At 37.7% G+C, this 22,748-nt stretch overlaps 1 protein-coding gene across 2 annotated transcripts in view; it reads left to right on the plus strand.

Annotated features, from left to right (window-relative positions):
- The window catches only part of CENPH (centromere protein H), a 33,135-nt gene that overhangs the window by 9,046 nt on the left and 1,341 nt on the right, over positions 1-22,748 (plus strand). For both annotated transcript variants that reach the window (XM_077117409.1, XM_077117410.1), the window contains exons 5-8: positions 15,954-16,010; positions 18,770-18,833; positions 19,175-19,226; positions 21,337-21,500. In XM_077117409.1, coding sequence (XP_076973524.1) covers positions 15,954-16,010; positions 18,770-18,833; positions 19,175-19,226; positions 21,337-21,500 — 337 coding nt within the window. The remainder of the gene's footprint in view (positions 1-15,953; positions 16,011-18,769; positions 18,834-19,174; positions 19,227-21,336; positions 21,501-22,748) is intronic.

Consider the following 22,748-nt stretch of genomic DNA (forward strand, 5'->3'; position numbering starts at 1 on the left):
ACTTAAATATATTTTTAATTGTAGGTTTTGCATCTGTGTTTGAAAATTAAGTCAACAAATGTTTCAGTGCTTACTATGTCTGAACTTTATTCAAAATGCTGTTGAGAAAATAAACATAGTCTCTTATAAGACTTGTGATTTGAATTAATCCCAAGCAACTAACTTACAGTTACTTCCTTGTATTCTGGCCTTCCCAGATGAATTTCTTCACACATATAATTGAAAAAAGCAGTGATTGCTTCTAGCAGTGAACTTTCCCCTTCATCTCACATTGCTGGCTCACCATGTCATATTTGTGTGTATGCATGTGTTGATGATGGATTTCTGCTATGGGGTTTTTTGCAGATTTTATTGAGATATATTCACGTATATATTCCATCCAAAGTATAGAATTCATATCTCACAGTATCAGCACTTAGTTGTACAATCTTCACACTCAATTTTAGACCATTTTTATTCCTCCAAAAAGAAAATTATCAGACACACACAAAAAGAAAACCTAAAATACCATATATTTCCCTCATTCCCCCCCCCCCCCGTTACTGACCCGTAGCATTGGAGTGGTACATCAGTTACTGTTAATGAAAGAATTTTGTGGTATTGCTGGAAACTATAGTCCATAGCTTGCAATAGGTATTTTTCCCCACATATCACTCTATTATTAACTTTGTACCAGTGACGTACATTTATACTAGTTCATGCAAGAACTTACTTAAATTTGTAGTGTTAATTGGTGACATACATAACTCTAAACAACCCCTTTCAACCAGAGTCACCTACAGTACAGCAGTGCTCCTTATGTTCCCCAAAATGAGCTACCCCTACTCCAAACACCTCCAAACATTTTAATTCAACCTCGTTATACATTCTGAACATATTAGGTTGATACTCCACTTTCTCTAGCTTCTGACTGTTTCTAAGCATCCTATATTCTACATTTTAAGACTCTGATTTTACATATTCTTATTAGTTTGTATTATGAAGTCATACATCTGACCTTTTGTGTCTTACTTATTTCACTCAGCATTTTGTCTTCCGGATTGATCCCTGTTGTTGCATGCTTCAGGTCATCATTTCCTCTTACTGCTGCATGATTTTCCATCATATGTATATGCCACATTTTGTTTATCCATTCTGTCTGGGCATTTGGATTGCTTTCATCTTTCGGCAATTGTGAACAATGCTGCCATGAATATCAGTGTGCAAATGTCTTTTCGTTCCCCTGTTTTCAGATCTTCTGGGTGTATACCGCAAAGTAGAATTGCCAGGTCATAGGGCAACAGTTTTCTGAGGAACTGCCAAACTGTCTTCCATAGTGGCTGCACTATTTTATACTCCCCCCGGTATTGAATAGGTACTTGTATTTCTCCATATCCCCTCCAACACTTGTAGTTTTCTATTTGTTTAATAGTAGCCATTATTACTGTAATGAGAAGTTGTCTCATTGTTTTTTTTTAAGTATTTTTATTGACAGATCTTCACACACAGAGTCCATACATGTTGTACAATCAGTGGCTCACAGTATCATCACATAGTTGTGTATTCATCACCATGATCATGTTTAGAACATTTGCATCACTTCAGAAAGAGAAATAAAAAGAAAAAAAACTTATATATACTATACCCCTTACCACTCCCTCTCATTGACCACTAGTATTGAATAGGGCATGAGATTTTGTAAGTTTGTCTAGGTTAGTTTGATGCCCCGATAAATCCCAGAGTGATTTGAACAGTGATTAAAGAAGTATTTGCAAAGTCCCCTTGGGGGAATGGTGAGAAAAGGAGAAAATTCATCCTCACCATTTGGAGAATTCCTGATATTTTCACAAGCAGTGGGGACAACCAAATCAAAACCCGAGCCCTCAAACTTGGGGTTTGTTCATATGAAACTTATCCCTGCAAAGGATAGGCTAAGCCTACTAAAAATTAGGCCTAAGAGTCACCCCCAGAGAACCTCTTTTGTTGCTCAGTTGTGGCCTATCTCTCTCTCTCAGCCAACACAGCAAGCAGACTCACCACCCTTCCCCTCTCTACATGGGACATGACTCCCAGGGTTGTAAACCTCCCTGGCGGTGTGGAACAGAAATCCTAGAATGAGTTGGAACTCAGCATCAGGGGATTAAGGAAACCTTCTCAACTGAAAGGAGGAAGAGACAAATGAGACAAAATATCGTGTCAGTGGCTGAGCGATTTCAAACAGCATTGAGAGGTTATCCTGGAGGTTATTCTTACACATTATATAGATATCCCCTTTTTAATTTATGGTGTATTAGAGTGACTAGAGGGAAGTATCTGAAACTAGAGCTGTGTTTCAGTAGCCATGTTTCATGAAGATGATTTCGCAGTAGACTGTGTGATTGTGAAAATCTTGTGTCTGAAGCTCCTTTAATCTATGGTATGAACAGATGAGTAAAAAATATGGATTAAAAAGAAATAAATTAAAAAATAAAAATGAATAAATAGGAAGAACAAATGTTGAAATAAACTGAGTAGAGTAAAATACCAGTGATCAATGAAAGGGAGTGGTAAGGGGTATAGAAGAAAAAACGGGGAACAGAGGTTAAAATATATTGGGTAGATGAAAATATTAGCGATCAGTGAGAGGGAGGAGTAAGGAGAATGGTATGTATGAGTTTTTTTTGTTTTTCTTTTTATTTCTTTTTCTGGAGTAATGCAGATGTTCTAAGAAATGATCATGGTGATGAATATACAACTATGTGATGATATTGTGACTCATTGATTATACACTAAGAATGGAATATTCGTACGTTAGGAATGTTTGTGTTTGTATGTTGTCATGTTTTGTCAATAAAGAGAGAGAGAGAAAAGTAGCCATTTTGTGCCTTCTGATGAAAGAGTGCACACACTCTGTAGTATTGCCAAAGGGATTGAACCAGTATCTGATCAGCTGTCTGGGTCTAGCTGCCGATTTGCAATCAACACCAAGGATAAAGGAACTTGTTAAGCTGAAACAGGATTGTGCAATCAGTAAAATGTAAATTTTGGGAAATTTTATAGGCTCAAAGTCCTGGATTCTTCAATAGAAAAACAGTAGGAAAAGAAAGGGATGGAGGCAAGACTAAAAGAAGCCTAAAGGACATCAATTTTTTTTTTTTTTAATATACATGGGCAGGCACCGGGAATCGAACCTGGGTCTTCTGGCCTGGCAGGAAAGCATTCTTGCCTGCTGAGCCACTGTGGCCCGCCCTCAAATTTTTAAAAATGAACACTGAACTATTGACTAGGAATGCAGGCGTGGTGATAAAATTATGAAGAATGAAGAAACGATTACTCTAAGATTCAGGGGTGTGATTTCTTTGGGGGACAGGGACTGGGTTATAATTGAAATGGGACTTGTGTAGAACTTCTGGGATAATTGGATGTGATTACAAGGTTATTTACCTTATAAAAATGAAAATTATGTATGTGTGTATGTAGACTTGTATTACTTATTTCTGTTAGAAAATTTCTGTTTAGAAATTCAATGAATATATGTTGTCAATGCCCTTTAGCCAAGGACCCCCACAACATACCTATAAACTTGTCGCTAAATAAAAAGTCCTCTTGGGGCAATAGGAAGTAAGGATGAAAAATTCAGCTTCCCCATTTGGAGAATTCCTGATATTCTTGCAAGCAGTAGGGTCAACCAAATCAGTAGGCCATGCCCTCAGTCTTGGAGTTTGTCCGTATGAAACTTAACCCCACAAAGGATAGGCTAAGCCTACTTAAAATTAGGCCTAAGAGTCACCCCCAGAGAACCTCTTTTGTTGCTCAAATGTGGCCTATCTCTCTCCCAGCCAAACACAACAAGCGAATTCACTGCCCTTCCCCTCTCTACATGGCACATGACTCCCAGGGGTGTAAACCTGCCTGGCAGTGTGGGACAGAAATCCCAGTATGAGGTCGGACTTGGCATCAAAGGATTGAGAAAACCATCTCGACCAAAAGGGAAAAGAGAGAAATGAGATAAAATAAAGTGTCAGTGGCTGAGCGATTTCAAACAGAATTATTCTGGAATGATAGCTATCCTGTAGAGCTGTGTTCCAGTAGCCATGTTTCTTTAAGATGATTGTATAGTGATACAGCTTTCACAGTGGACTATGTGGTTATGAAAACCTTGTGTGTGATGCTTCTTTTATCTATAGTATGGTCAGATGAGTAAAAACTGTGGATAAGAAATAAATAATTAGGGGAACAAAGGTTAAAATAAATTGAGTAGATTGAAATACTAGTGGTCAATGTAAGGGAGGTAAGAGGTATGGCATGTATGAGTTTTTTCTTTCTTTTTTTTAGGTCATTATTTTATTTATTTTAGCAATGTTTTGTCGTTTTCTATGTACAAGTCCTTGGCATCCTTTGTTAGACTTATTCCTAGATATCTGATTCTTTTGGTCACAATTTTGAATGGAATTATTTCCATTATTGTCTTCTCAGATAGATCATTGCTTGTGACTAGAAACCTTACTGATTTTTATACATTAATCCTGTACCTTGTCACTTTGCTGACTTTATTAGTTCAAGTAGCTTTTTCACAGATTTCTCAGGGTTTTCCTAAGTAGGGGATCATGTCATCTGCAAATAATGAAAGTTTTGCTTCTTCCTTTCCTATTTGGATGACTTTTATCTCAATCTCTTGTCTAATCATTCCAGCTAGGACTTCTAGTACAATATTGAATACTAGTGGTGACAATGGGCATACTTGTCTCCTTTCCAATCTTAGGGAGAATGCTTTCCATCTCTCAACAGTAAGTATGAGTCTAGCTATAGGTTTCTCATATATGCCCTTTATGATATTGAGGGAGTTTCCTTTTATTCCTACCTTCTGAAGTGTTTTTTTTTTTAACTTTTTTTATTAATTAAAAAAATTAACAAACAAAACATTAAGAGATCATTCCATTCTACATATACAATCGGTAATTCTTAATATCATCACATAGTTGCATATTCATCATTTCTTAGAACATTTGCATCAATTTAGAAAAAGAAATAAAAAGACAACAGAAAAAGAAATAAAATGATAACAGAAAAAAAAAGATTATACATACCATACTCCTTACCCCTCGCTTTCATTTACCACTAGCATTTCAAACTAAATTTATTTTAACATTTGTTCCCCCTATTATTTATTTTTATTCCATATGTTCTACTCTTCTGCTGATATAGTAGCTAAAAGGAGCATCAGACACAAGGTTTTCACATTCGCAGAGTCTCATTGTGAAAGCTATATCATTGTTCAATCATCATCAAGAAACATGGCTACTGGAACACAGCTCTACATTTTCAGGCAGTTCCCTCCAGCCTCTCCACTACATCTTGAACAACAAGGTGATATCTCCTTAATGCATAAGAATAACCTCCAGGATAACCTCTCAACTCTGTTTGAAATCTCTCAGCCATTGACACTTAGTCTCATTTCACTCTTCCCCCTTTGGTCGAGAAGGTTCTCTCAATCCCTTGATGTTAATTCTCAGCTCATTCTAGGGTTTTTTCTCAGTCCCTTGATGCTGAGTCTCAGATCATTCCAGGATCTCTGTCCCACGTTGCCAGGAAGGTCCACACCCCTGGGAGTCATGTCCCACGCAGAGAGGGGAAGGGTGGTGAGACTGCTCGTTGTGCTGGCTGCAGAGAGAGGCCACATCTGAGCAACGAAAGAGGCTCTCTTGGGGGTGACTCTTAGGCCTAAATTTTAAGTAGACTTGACCTATCCTTTGTGGGGTTAAGTTTCATGTGAACAAACCCCAAGACTGGGGCTCAGCCTATACCTTTGGTTGTCCACACTGCTTGTGAGAATATCAAGAATTCAACTTGGGAAAGTTGAATTTCTCCCCACTCTCACCATTCCCCGAAGGGGGCTTGCAAATACTTTTCCAGTCACTGATCAAATCACTCTGGGATTCATCGGGGCATCACTCTGGACAAACCAACAAAATCTCATATGCTACCTGAGATTCCAAGTACTTATGACATTCACTCAAACTATCTACATGAGTTATATTAGGAAATGCTCTAGTCAAAATATAAATTTTGTAACAAATAAACATTTTTTGCTTTAGTCTCACACATAAGGTGACATTTTAAAGTATTAATTATCATCTATTTTCAACACCCTGCAATAATGACATTCCTTTGTTCTTCCTCAGGCAAAAACATTTCTTAAATTTGTACATTGTACATTTCACTACTGTTATACACTCTAGGCATTCCTAGATTATACCATCTCGATCTTTACCATCTATCTATCTTTCTGATTTCATTTATGTCCCCAGTCCTCCTCCCTCTATCATTCTCACATGCAGGTTCATTCAGTGTTTTAACATAGTTACATTACTGTTAGGTAGTATTGTGCTGTCCATATCTGAGATTTTATATTCAGTCCTGTTGCACAATCTGTATCCCTTCAGCTCCAATCACCCAATATCTCACCCTATTTCTATCTCCTGATGGTCTCTGTTACCAAGGAAATATTCTAAGTTTATTCACTAGCGTCAGTTCATGTCAGTGAGACCATACAGTATTTGTCCTTTTGTTTCTGGCTAATCATGCTCAGCATAATGTCCTTAAGGTCCATTCATGTTGTTACATACTTCATAACTTTATTCTGTCTTACAGCTGCATAATATTCCATCTTATGCAGATGTCACAGTTTGTTTAGTCAACTGTCTGTTGATGGACATTTTGGCTGTTTCCATCATTTGGTAATTGTTAATAATGCTGCTATAAACATGTAAATGTCCATTTGTGTCCTTGGCCTCGTGACCTTTGAGTAGAGACAGCATATACATGGGTCCTGTTTTTTAAACCATTCTGCCAGACTACGTCTTTTGATTGGAGAGTTTAATCCATTAACATTCAGTGTTATTACTGTATGGGTAGTACTTTCTTCTGCTATTTTGCCTTCTGGATTTTATATGTCATATCTAATTTTCCTTCCTTTTACCTTTACTCATAGTCTTCCTTTCTACACTCTTCTCCATACCTCTCTCTTCTATCTTCGTATCTGTCTCTAGTGTTCCCTTTAGTATTTCTTGCAGAGCTGGTGTCTTGGTCACAAATTCTCAGTGATTTTTTGTCTGAAAATGTTTTAATTTCTCCCTCATTTTTGAAGGACAATTTTGCTGGATATAGAATTCTTGGTTGGCAGTTTTTCTCTTTTAATAATTTAAATATATCATCCCACTGTCTTCTCACCTCCATGGTTTCTGCTGAGAGATCTGCGCATAGTCTTATTGGGCTTCCCTTGTATGTGATGGATTGCTTTTCTCTTGCTGCTTTCAAGATCCTCTCTTTCTCTTTGACCTTGGACATTCTGGTTCTTAAATGTCTTGGAGTATGTCTATTTGAATCGGTTCTCCCTGGGGTACGCTGCACTTCTTGGATCTGTAATTTTAAGTCTTTCATAAGAGTTGGGAAATTTCCAGTGATAATTTCCTCCATTAGTTTTTCTCATTTTACATTCTCTTCTCCTTCTGGGACACCCCCAACATGTATATTCGTGCGCTTCATATTGTCTTTCAATTCCCTGAGTCCCTGCTCATATTTTTCCATTTTTTTTCTTATAGTTTCTGTTTCTTGTTGGATTTCAGATGTTCTGTCCTCCGGTTCATTAATCCTATGTTCTGCCTCTCGAAATCTACCATTGTAGGTTTCCATTGTTTTTTTCATCTCTTCTACTGTGTCTTTCATTCCCATAAGTTCTGTGATTTGTTTTTTCAGACTTTCAGTTTCTTCTTTTTGTTCCTCCCTTGCCTTTTTTATATCCTCCCTCAATTCATTGATTTGGTTTTTGATGAGGTTTTCCATGTCTGTTCGTATATTCTGAATTAATTGTTTCAGCTCCTGTATGTCATTTGAATTGTTGGTTTGTTCCTTTGACTGGGCCATATCTTCAATTTCCTTAGTGTGATTTGTTATTTTTTGCTGGCGTCTACGCATTTAATTACCTTAATTAGTTTATTCTGGAGATTGCGTTCACTTCTTTTACCTAGGGTTTTCTTGCTGGATGAATTTGTTGTCTATCTGTTCTTTGACATTCCATTCAGCTTTATCTGAACCTTTAGCTTAGGTTTTGTTTAACAGAGGAGAATTTTTCAGTTCTTGTTTTCTTGTTTCTTACCCTGCTTGTGTGGTACCTTACCCCCACACACACTTAGGAGGGTCTGCTTAGATATTATAGACCCCAGCCAGATTTTCCCAGACCAAACTGGCCTCCTATCAGGAGGAAAGAGTCACCTGCATCGGTTTTCCCAGAGCATGAGACCCAGCAGGTTGAAAGACTTTCCTGTGAAGTCTCTGGACTCTGTTTTTCTTATCCTGCCCAGTATGTGGCGCTTGTCTGCCTGCAGGTCCCACCAGCATAAGATGATGCGGTACCTTTAACTTTGGCTGGGGGTTTGTTGGAGACAGAGGAGAGGTTGTAGGCTGGTTTTAATGGCTTCAAATTACCAAGCCCTGGTGTCTGAATTCCTTGATGGAGGGATTCCACCTGGGTGGGCCTTCACCCCTCCCCTGGGGAAGCACAGGCTCCAGATAAGCCCCCAAAAGAGCTCACTTCTGCCTATGCCTGGGGCAGTCAAGCCTTTGTAGATACACAGCCACAAAAACCTGTTTCCTTCTTTTTTTTCCCCCTTTTCTGTCAGTCCTGCCCCATTGGTGCCGGGGCAAAAATGAGCAACCTCCGCTTTGATCAGGTTCACCTAAGCTGGGGGCCTATTTTTAGTAGTCAGAATTTGTTAATTAGTTCCACAATTGGCGTTTGATTGTGCCCAGTCACTGCTGCTGGTAAAGTCCTTTCCTTTCCCCTCTGGGAAGCGGCCTGTGAGGGAGGGGCGCTGGCCGCCGCAGCTTTAGGAACTCACGGTTTTGGGGGGTGCTCGCAGCCGGTCCAGCTGGTCCAGACTGGGGTACGCTGTGTGTCTGGTCACTGACGTGGCCCCAGGGACTGTTCTGTACTGTTTCTGGTTATTTAGCAGTTGTTCTGGAGGACGAACTAAAACGCGCACGTTGTTAAGCCGCCATCTTGACCCGGAAGTTTCTTTCTTTTTTTATTAATTAAAAATATATATATTACAAGAAAGAAACACAACCATTCTTAACATATTCTCATTCTGTTCTACATATATAATCAGTAATTCACAATATGATCACATAGTTGCATATTTATCATCATGATCATTTCTTAGGACATTTGCATCAATTCAGAAAAAGAAATAAAAAGACAACAGAAAAATAAATGAAAACAAAAAAAAATTATACGTACCATAGCCCTTACCCCTCCCTTGCATTGAACACTAGCATTTGAAACTGAATTTATTTTAACATTTGTTCCCCTATTATTTATTTTTATTCCATATATTCTACTCGTCTGTTGACATGGGAGATAAAAGGAGCATCAGACACAAGGTTTTCACAATCACAAAAACACGTTATGAAAGCTATATCACTATACAATCATCATCTAGAAACATGGCTACTGGAACACAGCTCTACATTTTCAGGCAGTTCCCTCCAGCCTCTCCTTTACATCTTGGATAACAAGGTGATATCTCCTTAATGCATAAGAATAACCTCCAGGATAACCTCTCGACTCTGTTTGGAATCTCTCAGCCATTGACACTTTGTCTCTTTTCCCCCTTTTGGTCGAGAAGGTTTTCCCAATCCCTTGATGCTGGGTCTCAGCTCATTCTAGGGTTTTCCTCAATCCGTTGATGCTGAGTCTCAGCTCATTCTGAGATTTCTATCCCATGTTGCCAGGAAGGTCCACGCTCCTGGGAGTCATGACCCACATAGATGGGGAGGTTGGTGAGTTTGCTTGTTGTGTTGGCTAGAGAGAGAGGCCACATGTGAGCAACAAAAGAGGTGCTCTTGGGGGTGATACTTAGGCCTAATTTTAAGTAAGCTTGACCTATCCCCTGTGGGGTTAAGTTTCATATGAACAAATCCCAAGACTGGGGGCTCAGCCTATACCTTTGGTTGTCCACACTGCTTGTGAGAATATCAGGAATTCTACTTGGGGAGGTTGAATTTTCCCCTGTTCTCACCATACCCCAAAGGGTACTTTGCAAATACTTTTCCACTCACTGATCAGATCACTCTGGGATTCATAGGGGCATCACTGTAGACAAACCAACAAAATCTCATGTCCTACCCAAGGTTCCATGTACCTATATTGTTCAACCAAGCTATCTGCATAAGTTTTATTAGGAGATGCACTACTCAAAGTATAAATTTTGTACCAAATAAACATTTTTTACTTGAGTCTCACACATAAGTTGAAGTTTTAAAATATTAATTACCATCTGTTTTCAGCACACTGCAGTAATGACATTCCTTTGTTCTTCCTCATGCAAAAACATGTTTTAAATTTGTACATTTAGTCACTATCGTTATACACTCTAGGCATTCCTAGATTATACCATCTCAATCTTTATCGTCTATCTTTGTGATTTCATTTATGCCCCCAGCCCTCCTCCCTCTATCATTCTCACATTCAGTTTCATTCAGTGTTTTAACATAATTGTATTACAGTTAGGTAGTATGGTGCTGTCCATTTCTGAGTTTTTATATTCAGTCCTGTTGCACAATCTATATCCCTTCAGCTCCAATTACCCAATATCTTACCCTATTTCTATCTCCTGATGGTCTCTGTTACCTATGAAATATTCCAAGTTTATTCACTAATGTCCGTTCATATCAGTGAGGCCATACAGTATTTGTCCTTTTGTTTTTGGCCAATCTCGCTCAGCATAATGTCCTTAAGGTCCATCTATGTTGTTGCATACTTCATAACTTTATTCTGTCTTATAGCTGCATAATATTCCATCGTATGTATGTATCACAGTTTGTTTAGCCACCTATCTCTAGATGGACGTTTTGGCTGTTTCCATCTCTTGGTAATTGTAAATAATGCTGCTGTAAACATTGGTGTGCAAATATCTGTTTGTGTCCTTGCCCTCATGTCCTTTGAGTAGAGACAGCATATAGATGGGTCGTGTTTTTTAATCCATTTTGCCAGTCTTTGTCTTTTGATTGGGGAGCTCAGTCCATTAACATTTAGTGTCAATACTGCACGGGTAGTACTTTCTTCTACCATTTTGCCTTTTGGATTATATATGTCATATATAATTTTCCTCATTTTTACCTTTACTCATATCTTCCTTTCTACACTCTTCTCCACACTTCTCTCTTCTGTCTTTTCGTATCTGTCTCTAGTGTTCCCTTTAGTATTTCTTGCAGAGCTGGTCTCTTGGTCACAAATTCTCTCACTGATTTTTTGTCTGCAAATGTGTTAATTTCTCTCCCATTTTTGAAGGACAGTTTTGCTGGATATAGAAATCTTGGTTGGCAGTTTTTCTCTTTTAGTGATTTAAACATCATCCCACTGTCTTCTCGCCTCCATGGTTTCTGCTGAGAGATCTGTGTATTGTCTTATTGGGCTTCCCTTGTATGTGATGGATTGCTTTTCTCTTGCTGCTTTCAAGATTCTCTCTCTTTGACCTCTGACATTCTGATAAGTAAGTGTCTTGGAGTACATCTGTTTGGATCTATTCTCTTTAGGGTACTCTGCACTTCTTGGATCTGTAATTTTAAGTCTTTAGTAAGCTTTGGCAAATTTTTGGTGATAATTTCCTCTATTAGTTTTCCCCCCCTTTTCCCTTCTCTTCTCCTTCGGGGACACACACAACACTTACGTTCGTGCGCTTCATGTTGTCCTTCAATTCCGAGTCCTTGCTCATATTTTTCCATTTTTTCTCCTATATTTTCTTTTTCTTGTCAGATTTCAGATCTTCTCTCCTCCAGTTCACTAATCCTATCTTTTGCCTCTCGGAATCTACCATTGTAGGTTTCCATTGTTTTTTCATGTCTTCTACCGTCTTTCATTCCCATAAGTTCTGTGATTTCTTTTTTCAGACTTTCGATTTCTTCTTTTTGTTCATTCCTTGCCTTCTTTATATCCTCCCTCAATTTATTGATTTGGTTTTTGATGAGGTTTTCCATGTCTGTTCGTATATTCTGAATTAATTGTTTCAGCTTCTGTATCTCATTTGAATTGTTGGTTTGTTCCTTTGGGTCATATCTTCAGTTTTTCTGGTATGATTTGTTATATTTTGCTGGCATCTAGGCATTTATTTACCTTAATTAGTTTATTCTGGCGATTGCTTTCACATCTTTTACCTAGGGTTTTCTTGCTGGATGAATTTGTTGTCTATCTGTTCTTTGACATTCAGTTCAGCTTTTTCTGGACCTCTAGCTTAGGTTTTGTTTAACAGAGGAGAATTTTTCAGTTCTTGTTTTCTTGTTTCTTGCCCTGCTTGTATGGTGCCTTTCCCCCCCACCCTTAGGAAGGTTTCCTTAGGTATTATAGACTCCAGCCGGATTTTCCCAGAGCAGACTGGCCTCCTGTCAGGAGGAAAGAGTCACCTGCATTGGTTTTCCCTCGGGGTGAGACCCAGCAGGTTGGAAGACTTTCCCGTGAAGTATCTGGACTCTGGTTTCCTTTTCCTGCCCAGTATGTGGTGCTTGTCTGCCTGTAGGTCCCACCAGCATAAGATGATGTGGTACCTTTAACTTTAGCAGACTTTCCCTGCTGGGATGTGGTGAAGTCAGAGAAGAGATTGTAGGCTGATTTTAATGGCTTCAAATTACCAAGCCCTGGTGTCTGAATTCCTTGAGGGAAGAATTCCACCTGAGTTGGGCTTTACCCCTCCCATGAGAAAGGCACAGGCTCCAGACAAGCCCTCAAATTAGCTTGTTTCTGTCTATGCCTGGGACAGTTGCAGCCTGAGAAATACTGCCACTGAATCCAGAGGCAGTTAAGCCTTTGTAGAAACACCGCCACAGAAACCTGTGTTTCCTTCTTTTTTTTTTAAATCTTTTTTTGTGAGCCCTGCCTCCTTGGCGCCGGGGCAAAATGAGCGACCTCTGCTTTGACCAGGTTTACCTACGCTGGGGGCCTGTTTTTAGTAGTCAGAATTTGTTAATTAATTCCACAATTGGGGTTTGGTTGGACTCAGCCCCTGCTGTTGGTAAAGTTCCTTTCCTTTCCCCTCTGGGAAGCAGCCTGTGGGGGAGGGGTGCTGGGCGCTGCAGTTTAGAGAACTCATGGTTCTGGGGGGGCTCGCAGCAGGTCCACCTGGTCCAGACTGGGGTATGCTTTGTGTCCGGTCACTGACGTGACCCCAGGAGCTATTCTGTACTGTTTCTAGTTATTTAGTTGTTCTCGAGGATGAACTAAAATAGCACATTGCTAAGCCACCATCTTGATTCTCCTTTAATCCATATTTTTTATTCATCTTTCCATACCCTGAATATAAGGGACACAAAGTTCTCACATTCACACAGTCACATTGTAAATGTTATATCTTTATACAATTGTCTTCAAGATCTAGACTACTGGGACACAGCTCATCAGTTTCAGGTAATCTCCTTCTAGTCACTCCAATATACCATAAACTACAAAGGGATATCTATGTAGTGCATGAGAATAGCCTCCAGGATAACATATCAGCTTTGTTTAAAATCTCTCAGCCACTGATACTTTATTTTGTCTCATTTCTCTCTTCCCCCTTTTGGTCAAGAAGGCTTTCTCAATCTCTTTATGCCAGGTCCTGGCTTATCCCAGGCTTTCTGTTCCATGTTGCTAGGAAGATATATATCCATGGGAATCATGTCCCACATAGGAGGGAGGACAGTGCGTTCACATGCTGGGTTAGCTTTTAGAGAAAGGCCACATCTCAGCAACCAGGAGGTTCTCTGGGGGTGACCCTTAGGCATAATTTTAAGTAAGCTTACCCTGTCCTTTGCAGGGATAAGTTTCATAGGGGCAAACCCCAATATCAATGGCTCAGTCTATAGATTTGGTTGTCCCCATTGCTTGCGAGATTATCAGAAATTCTCCAAATGTCTCCCTCACTTTTGAGGACAACTCTGCAGGATAAAGAATTCTTTGCTGGCGATTTTTGTCTTTCAGAATCTTAAATATATCATACTGCTGCTTTCTCGCCACCATGGTACCCGATGAGTAGTGTTTAATCTTATGGTGCCCCTTGTATGTGGTGAATTGTTTTTCTCTTGCTGCTCTTGGGACTCTCTCCTTCTCTTCAGCATTTGACGGTCTGATTAGTATGTGTCTTGGAGTGGGTCTGTATGGATTTATTCTATTTGGAGTTCCTTGAACTTCACTGATTTGCATATTGTATCTTTAATAAAGGTTGGGAAGTTTTCACCAATGATCTCCTCAAATAATCTTCCCAGCCCTTTATTCTTATCTTCTCCTTCTGGGACAGCACAGATTCTTATATTTGTGCACTTTATGTTATCTATCATTTCCCTGAGATCCAATTTAAAGTTTTCCATCTTTTTCACCATTTTTTCTTTTGTGCATTCAAGTTCAGTTGCTCTATCCTTCAGTTCACTTATTCTTTCTTTCTGCCTCTTTAGATCTGTTGTTTGTCTCTGGTATGTTTTTCATTTGATCTATAGTATCTTTCATTTCCATAAAGTCTATCACTCCTTTCAAATTCTTTTTTATGCTCTTCTAGTGTCTTCTTGATAGTCTTTATTTTTTTAGCCAACTCATTGATGTTATATATGAGATTTATTTGAACATTTGTGGTTAGTTTGAAATTCTATGTCTCCTCCTGCTTTTTAATTTTATCAATTTGGCTGGGCCGTATCTTCTATCTTCTTCATGTTTTCTGTTTTTTTGCTGTTTTCTTGGCATTTGATTATCTTGATAAGGTTATTTTGGAAGTTGGTTACCTTCATTCATCTAATATTTTCTTTTTGCTTCAGTTTATGTTAAAGGTCTTCTTTGGCACTTGGTTTGTCAGTAATTTCCAGCCAAACCAAGGCTAGAGCCTAACTTGGGTTGTAGCCCTTTTTAGAAGTTTGTTGGGCTGAGACGTACCTTGCCAGATTGCAGTTTCCCATCTTCCCAACAGATGGCTCCCTCGGGCCACCTCTTCCCCACAACCCTGCCACCCCTTGACTGTGGCTGGGGAGGATCCAGACCAGGTAAAAATCCAGTCAAGGCCACAGGCCTGGTGGGTGGGCACTGTGCACCAAAGGGAAGACTCCACCTTGTAGGTGCAATGGGTCTGGTGATTCCCAGACTACTGGTGGAAAGACTCCTGGCTTTGGAACTGAAAGGTTCAACTTCACCAGCCATTGGGCAGCTCAGGAATGATCTGCTTTTCACCATCCAGCAAGATTGCTTTGTGTGTGAGGGAGGGTGCCAGGCATTGCAGTTCTGCTCTCTCACCGTGCCTCTCTGCTTATTTATGCAGTGAGCTTCCTGAGTCCCTGTGTAGATAGGATTGAAGCCCTCCCCTCCTGAGGGGAGGGCTTCCCAGGCTCCTCCAAGTTCATACATCTGCAACAGCCTGCCTCAGGAATTGGGGGGTAGGCATTGTGCACTGTAGCAGGTTCTCTGTGAATAAATTGGCTTCTGGGTTCCCACACAGGAACACTAGGCTGTGGGACTGAGAGGATTGCCTCCCCCACCTCTCCGAAACAGAGTTGTGCCACTTTTTGGCTGCCTGATTTGGCTGTTGCGCAGCAGTGGACCTTAGGGATGGGCACAATTAAGTACACTGACCAAAGTTTCTGTCATAGTTTCTCCCCTTTTCCATCCAGGTCTTCCTTATATAATGCAGAAGTCCTTCTCTGGTCTTCTGCTTTGGTTGTTTTCTGCCTGTTCTGTAGTTGTTTTATGGTGGAGAAGTGAATTCTGCCTGGCCTATTCCACCGCCTTCCTCAATCATATTTTTTAATTAAAGTGATGAGCACTATTAAAATATCTCCTTTTAATGAACTTAAACTTGTTTGTGAAGCAGAGGGAAGAAATAACTGCTATTTCTGAATTGATTGCAACTTTTAATTCATCATATTTTTGGTTATTTAAATGTACCATAAATGTTATTCTTGTTTTATAATGCAAGCTTTTTCTCTCATAGGATGCAGCTTTCATCTGCACTTAAAAGAAACCTAGAGAAAACTGACACCAAAACTAGGTGAGATTTTTATTTTTTCTTGATTTGGTAAGGATGGGAAGAAAAGGGAGATCTGCATAATGGCAGTGGTTTTCATGAGTTTTTTTTGTTGTTTGTTTTCTTTTTCATGGTTCACGTTTTTTTTTAATTTTTATTGATTTTAAACTTTTTTTAAAAATATGACAACAGAGAAACAAACATTCTTAATATATGATCTTTCCATTCTACATATATAATCAGTAATTCACAATATCATCACATAGTTGCATATTCATCATCATCCCTTTCTTTTTAATTTATTTTTTTATTTATGATACATAACTACATACAAAAACACAAACATTCTTATCATATGATCTTTCCATTCTTGTTGTATAATCAGTAACTCACACTATCATCATATAGTTGTATATATTCATCATGATGATCATTTCTTAGAACCTCTGCATCAATTCAATAAAAGCAATAAAAATAAAACAAAAAAATTCATACATACCATACTCCTTCCCCTTCCCCTTCACCAATCACCAGCATTTCAATCTACTAAATTTATTTTAACATTTGTTTCCCCTATTATTTATTTTTAATCCGTGTGTTTTACTTGTCCGTCAATAAGGTAAACTAAAGGAGCATCAGACACAAGGCTCTCACAACCTCACAGTCACAGTGTGACAGCCATATCATCTTACAGTTATCTTCAAGAAACATGGCCACAGGAGCACAGCTCCACATTTTCAGGCAGTTCCCTCCAGCCTCTCCATTACATCTTGACTAACAAAGTGATACCTATATTTAATACATGAGAATAACCTCCAGGATAAGCTCTCAACTCTGTTTGGAATCTCTCAGCCACTGACACTTTATTTTGTCTCATTTCACTCTTCCCCCTTTTGGTCGAGAAGATTTTCTCAATCCCTTGATGCTGAGTTCCAGCTCATTCTAGGATTTCTGTCCCACATTGCCAGGAAGGTCCACACCCCTGGGAGTCATGTCCCACGTAGACAGGGGGAGGGCAGTGAGTTTGCTTGCTGTGTCGGCCGAGAGAGAGAGGCCACATCTGAGCAACAAAAGAGGTTCTCTTGCGGGTGACTCTTAGACCTGATTTTAAGTAGGCTTAGCCTATCCTTTTGGATATTAAGTTTCATATGAACAAACCCCAAGATTGGAGGCTCGGCTTGTTGGTTTGGCTGTCCCCACTGCCTGTGAGAATATCAAAAATTCTCATGAGTTATTTTTACTGTTATTTCCATCCATCTTTATCTTAATAAGGAAATGTTGAGGGCCCCCCCAACATTAAAACAACTTTTATAGTCCTGTTGACATCTTGTTCTATATGGATTACAACCCTAGGAAAAATGGAGGTTTATTCAGACAATCTTAAAATTTTGAAGAAAGGTTTTGAATGTAAGTTTTTATTGATATTTACCATAAACCAGGGAAAAAAGCCATCTCATTTAATCTAGCATCAGCCCATTGAGGTAGGAAGTATACTCCTCATATTTGATTGGCAAAAATGAACTTGTACAGATCAAACAGTTTGCCAGGGAATATGAATAGAGTTGGGCACTCAAGATCTTTCATAATCTGGCCTTAGGCTTGCAGTTGTCTCCCAAAGCTCAAAAAGTCTTGTAATATAGTATCCCCTCCAGTTAGCACCAGAAATGTAGCAGGATGGTATATGGGCACTTCTTACATCTAGGCATCTTACCCATTACACAGGTGCATTCTCCCCATACTGCAACTAACACCAAGATTACATCAATCCAATCCTAATACTGAATTTGAACTTTCTAGCTTTGCTCTCCCACAAAAGGAAAACTTAAAACATGCCTGAGTTAAAGGGGTGTAGGACAGAATCATCACATAGACAATAGAAAGGTCATGCAGGCCAAGGCAGTGTCCTCAGCATGTTTTAAAGTTTACAACCAAGTATAGTTGTAACTGACAGAAAACTGAGTTCAGCTTTCCCAGGTCTTTGCAGAGATTCCTCTTTTAAGCCTCCCCAGTAAGAACCTTCCACGGTATTTCTCAAACCTATCCATTATCTGAATAATTAGCACCATCACAATGATCACATTGCTCGTCCAATCACAGGCCTACTGAATAAGAATCTCTGAAGGTGGGGGCTGGGAATCCACATTTTAACAAGCCACCCAAGTGTTTTTGGCACACTGAACTATAATCAGTTTTGGCACACTGTTCTTTCCCAATCTTAATCAGTGCCGTCTTGCTCAAATTATACCAAACTACTTGACCTAAGTAATTACTTCACATCTTTTCATGCTCATGTTAAGGGTTTTCCTTGTTACACCATACTGTGGTTTTGGATTTATTTTTCTTCCCCACCAGATTCTTTTCCTCTTTGAAGATAGGTATCATGTTTTATTCTGTTTTATGTTACTGGTACCTTGCGCAGTTCTTGGCATGTAGTAAGAGCTTTGAAATATTTGTTGAAGGAGGGCTAAAAAGCAACTTATTAGCAAGTTATTTGGGTATTTTTTCACCCTAAATAATGAAATTTTAGAAATTTTCCTACATTCTTAAATTTAATATTCTTTGAAGCCTGTGACCAATAATTTTGCTAGGGAAATGCATCTCTAATTTTGTAACAAAAATTTCATTTACATCAAACTTTTCCAGATTTATTTTGTTAAATGATGACTTCCTATGCAAATATACAATGGGTACGAAAGTAAATATATACCAATTGATTCCTTCATTAATGAAAAAGTTAATTTATTATAAGGGTAATGAGTTGTATATTTCTCTTTTCTTTTTAGTTTGCTCATGGACAGCATGAAAAATGTATTAAAGTTAAATAAGTTAATAATGAAATCACAACGGGTAAGCCTGCACATGAATCTGCTTATGCATTGTCATGATACCAGTAGTAACTTCTTACTGGTAACTGTATTGTACTTGATTAAATAGGATTGCCTTAAGGGGCTAGTATGGTTAGAATTGACTGTGCTTAAATTTTTCTCTCTTTTTCATAGCTCCTTTATTTCTTACCAATGTTGTTAAATATCTACTTGTAATCTAAGCTATCTCTTCCTTTCATTATGTGGAAATTAAGGAATTGAAAAGTGGAACATTTGAAAACATGAAACTAATAGAATTCAGTGATAAATATTGTGTGTTTATTATTAGGTGACATGCTTTACTCTTTTTATTTTTAATAACAGAAATCTTGGGATTTAGAGGAAAAACTGCTTGATGTTAGAAAGAAGAGATTGCGTATGTAGAACACTTTATTTTTTTAGAGCATATTTTCACTTACCATGAAGATTGATAAGGCCAGATCTCTTGGCCAGTGAGAAATTTCTTAATTTTCAAAATTTCTTCAAATTTTGGGCATGGCTACTTTAAAAATTGGAGATGAAGTGAAATGCATTTTACTTTATTTTTATTTTAGAACTTTAAATCATGCACCTAATACATTCTCAGTGTGAAAAACAAATCAAATAATGCAGAAAAGTATAATGTGGAAGTCATGCCTCATTCTTGCATGATCACAACTTGGTATATATCCTTCCAGGTAATATGTCCTTTTTCTATGCCCATACAAACATATTTATATATACGTAATATTTAAAGGATCAGTTGATACATATGGTTCTACGGCTTTTTCACTTAATTTGCCATGAACATGAGATGACTTTTTGCTTTGAAATTATTGAAATATTTATTTCAAAAGTAATACATGTTTTCTGTAGAAAATTTGGAAATAGAACAGTACACGGAAAAAGTTTGAATTTTACCAATGAGAGATAACCAGTCATCAATGCATATTTCTTATAAAACACATTTGGGGGTGGTGACATGGTGGCTCAGTGGCAGAATTCTCGCCTGCCATAGACCCAGATTCAATTCCCAGAAGTCTGCCCATGCCAAAAAAAACAGTTGGCATCATTTTATACTGTGCTGTAAATTGCTTTTTTTTTTTTCATTTAACAGTATAACGAGGTATTATTTTTAATCATTTCATAGATTTGCCTGTTAGCACAAATCTCAGGGTCATTAAGTGGTCTTGGTTATTTGATCTAATTGCCTTTTTAGTGTTTAATTTTTTCTACTGCCTTTCCACCTACTTTTCTTTTTTTGGAGAATACAATGCTTTATTAAAGTTGTAGGTCTCTAAACTTATCTGATCATAACAACCATCTGGGGAGCTCATTAAAAACTGATTTGTGGGCCAGGTCCACTTAATCAGAATCTATATGGGAGGGGGCTGTTAAAGACTTACTTTAAAGAATACCCTAGCTGATTCTTTTTTTTTCTATTGGGTAAAAGCATTATAATATTCCTTGATGTTCTAACATTAGACCAATGTCTCAACTACTCTTTTTTAAGCAATTTTGAAATAAATTCACATACCAGGCAATCCATCTAAAGTATACAGTATTTTCTATTATATTCACAGAGCTGTGCTTTCATCACGACAATCAATTCTAGAACATTTTCACCCTGAAAAAGATTCATTATGTTATATGGTCCCATGTTTCTTCCTCTGGCTTTCCTTCAAGTAATATACTCAACCCTAAACTTTTCCTTTTAATCACAATCATATCCACATTTCATTGCTGTTAGTTACACCCACCTCTTTTTTTTTTTTATATGCTGTATGGTGGGGTCACATTTTATTGTTTTTCCATGTGAGTATCCTGTTACTGCAGCACCATTTGTTGAATTTTTTTTATTTGTTGGTTTGTTTGGGAAGAACATGGGCTGGAAATATCGAACCTGGGTCTCCCGCGTGGCAGGTGAGAATTCTACCACTGAATTACCTTTTCTCCCCAACACCTACCTACTTTTAATATATTGGTTTTAAGGAATTGCTCCTGCAATACACCCATTTGTATTTTTGAATAATTTGCTTTTTAGAATATTCCAGAAAATAGAAAAATTGATTGAAGGTATTACCTCTAGAGAAGGGCATCTTATGTTTCATTAAAAAATGTACCTTGTTTATGAGCCATTTCTTCTAATTAAATGGGGTGAAAAACCATTTCTTTGTTTTTATGTATATTTCCTATCTATTCTTTGAAAACCCAGAATAAGCCCTCTTTCATATAATGCCACTTGTGACATTTGGAGACAGCTATCATTGTCATACATAAATACTTTGAACATCTTATTTGGGAGTGTTGCAAAGTATAAAATTAAAATACAATATTTTTGCATCAAAGAAGTATTTTCAGATTAAAATAGAACTGAAGCCTAAATTGCAGTTTATTAAAATTTTTCTCTTCACTAAAATAACCAGGAAATGTTCTACTTCATAATTTGTCAAGATTCTTTGTGGAGTTGTCATATGTAATATTATTGTTTATTTTTAACCTAATAGAATTAAAACAAGCTTCAGAAAGTAAACTTTTAGAAATACAGACTGAAAAGAACAAACAGAAAGGTGATTTGGACAGTGTGGAAAATTCAGACAAGATAAAGACCATACAACAAAACCTACAGTTGGAGATGCAGATTACGACAGTTATTCAACATGTGTTCCAGGTAAAATTTATGTAAATGAGGGCACTTTTAAAAATAATTCATGCTATTCCAATGTTGACATACTTTTAGTTATAACTTAAGTCTTTCATCTTGATAAAATAATTCAGTACTGAATATTGGTCTGTTTGCATATATTTGGAATTCATGTATTTAATGCTTTAAGGTCTTAATCCCTCATTATGGTTAGACATAGACATAGACATTTGTAAATGGAATGATTTTGGCAGTTCTGTGGAGGCAGTATGGTATAATGGAGGAGAGTGTTCAACCCCAAATTGAGAGATGGAGTAGAGAAGAAATGGGAGTGGTGGAAATTTAATGTTAAGGTCCTAACTCCAACTTTGAGCAAATTACTTAACTTTTCTAAGCCTTAGTTTCTTTGTTGAGAAAAAGTGATTGTGAGATCGAAAGATAATCCATATTGGGTTATTTATCATGTCTGGTTCAGGTAAATTCTCAGTAAATGTTGGCAGTTATTATGCCAGTTTAAAGATTTTATGTACTTTTTTATTCTGAGGTCTTCTTTTATTACTTTTAAAATTGTAGTATTCCTCTGCAACTACTGAGATGTAATGCTTAAATTACCACTTTTCAACTACGTGAGATTTACAGTTGTAGACTACCTATTTTGTTTAAAGTAAATGCTGACCTGTAAAATATGATATCTTGTATGTTACTAAAGACATTCATCTCCAGATTTTATAGCTACTTTTTAGCAGCAATGGGTAATTGTATTAGGAGTTACCAAACCCGTAGGATAACCTCAGGTAGAAGATTGCATCATGAGTATAGAATCATTTTTTCTTTTTTTTGATACATGTTCATTCATGCTACTTTGAAGTTTTTTGTTATTCTGTATTTCTTAATTTTTATTGATATCCTATAAATTAGTGTTAATTTTTATTTAACAAACTCATTGCTTTGTTAAATAAAACACAGTTTTGCCCAATATTAGGGGCTTTCTTTGTCCCTAAGATCAGCCTTTAGGGGTCTGTCATATTTGAATGTTCCACGTCTTCATAAATTTGGCTAAATTTGTATACATTAGCACTTCATTCATTTATAGCAGTGTACCTAATATAGGGCAAAATTTTTAATATTTTGATATATAACAATATAACGCATATATGCTAAAATCTGATTTAACAGTGTTTCAGTTAACAACTCAGTATCACTGAGCCTTAGTTTTTTTGAAAAATGACCGGAATTTTCAGTAATTATAACCATTATCATTTTTCCATTGCCTAC

This window comes from Tamandua tetradactyla, chromosome 9 (assembly GCF_023851605.1).
Source record: "Tamandua tetradactyla isolate mTamTet1 chromosome 9, mTamTet1.pri, whole genome shotgun sequence".
NCBI lineage: Eukaryota > Metazoa > Chordata > Mammalia > Pilosa > Myrmecophagidae > Tamandua > Tamandua tetradactyla.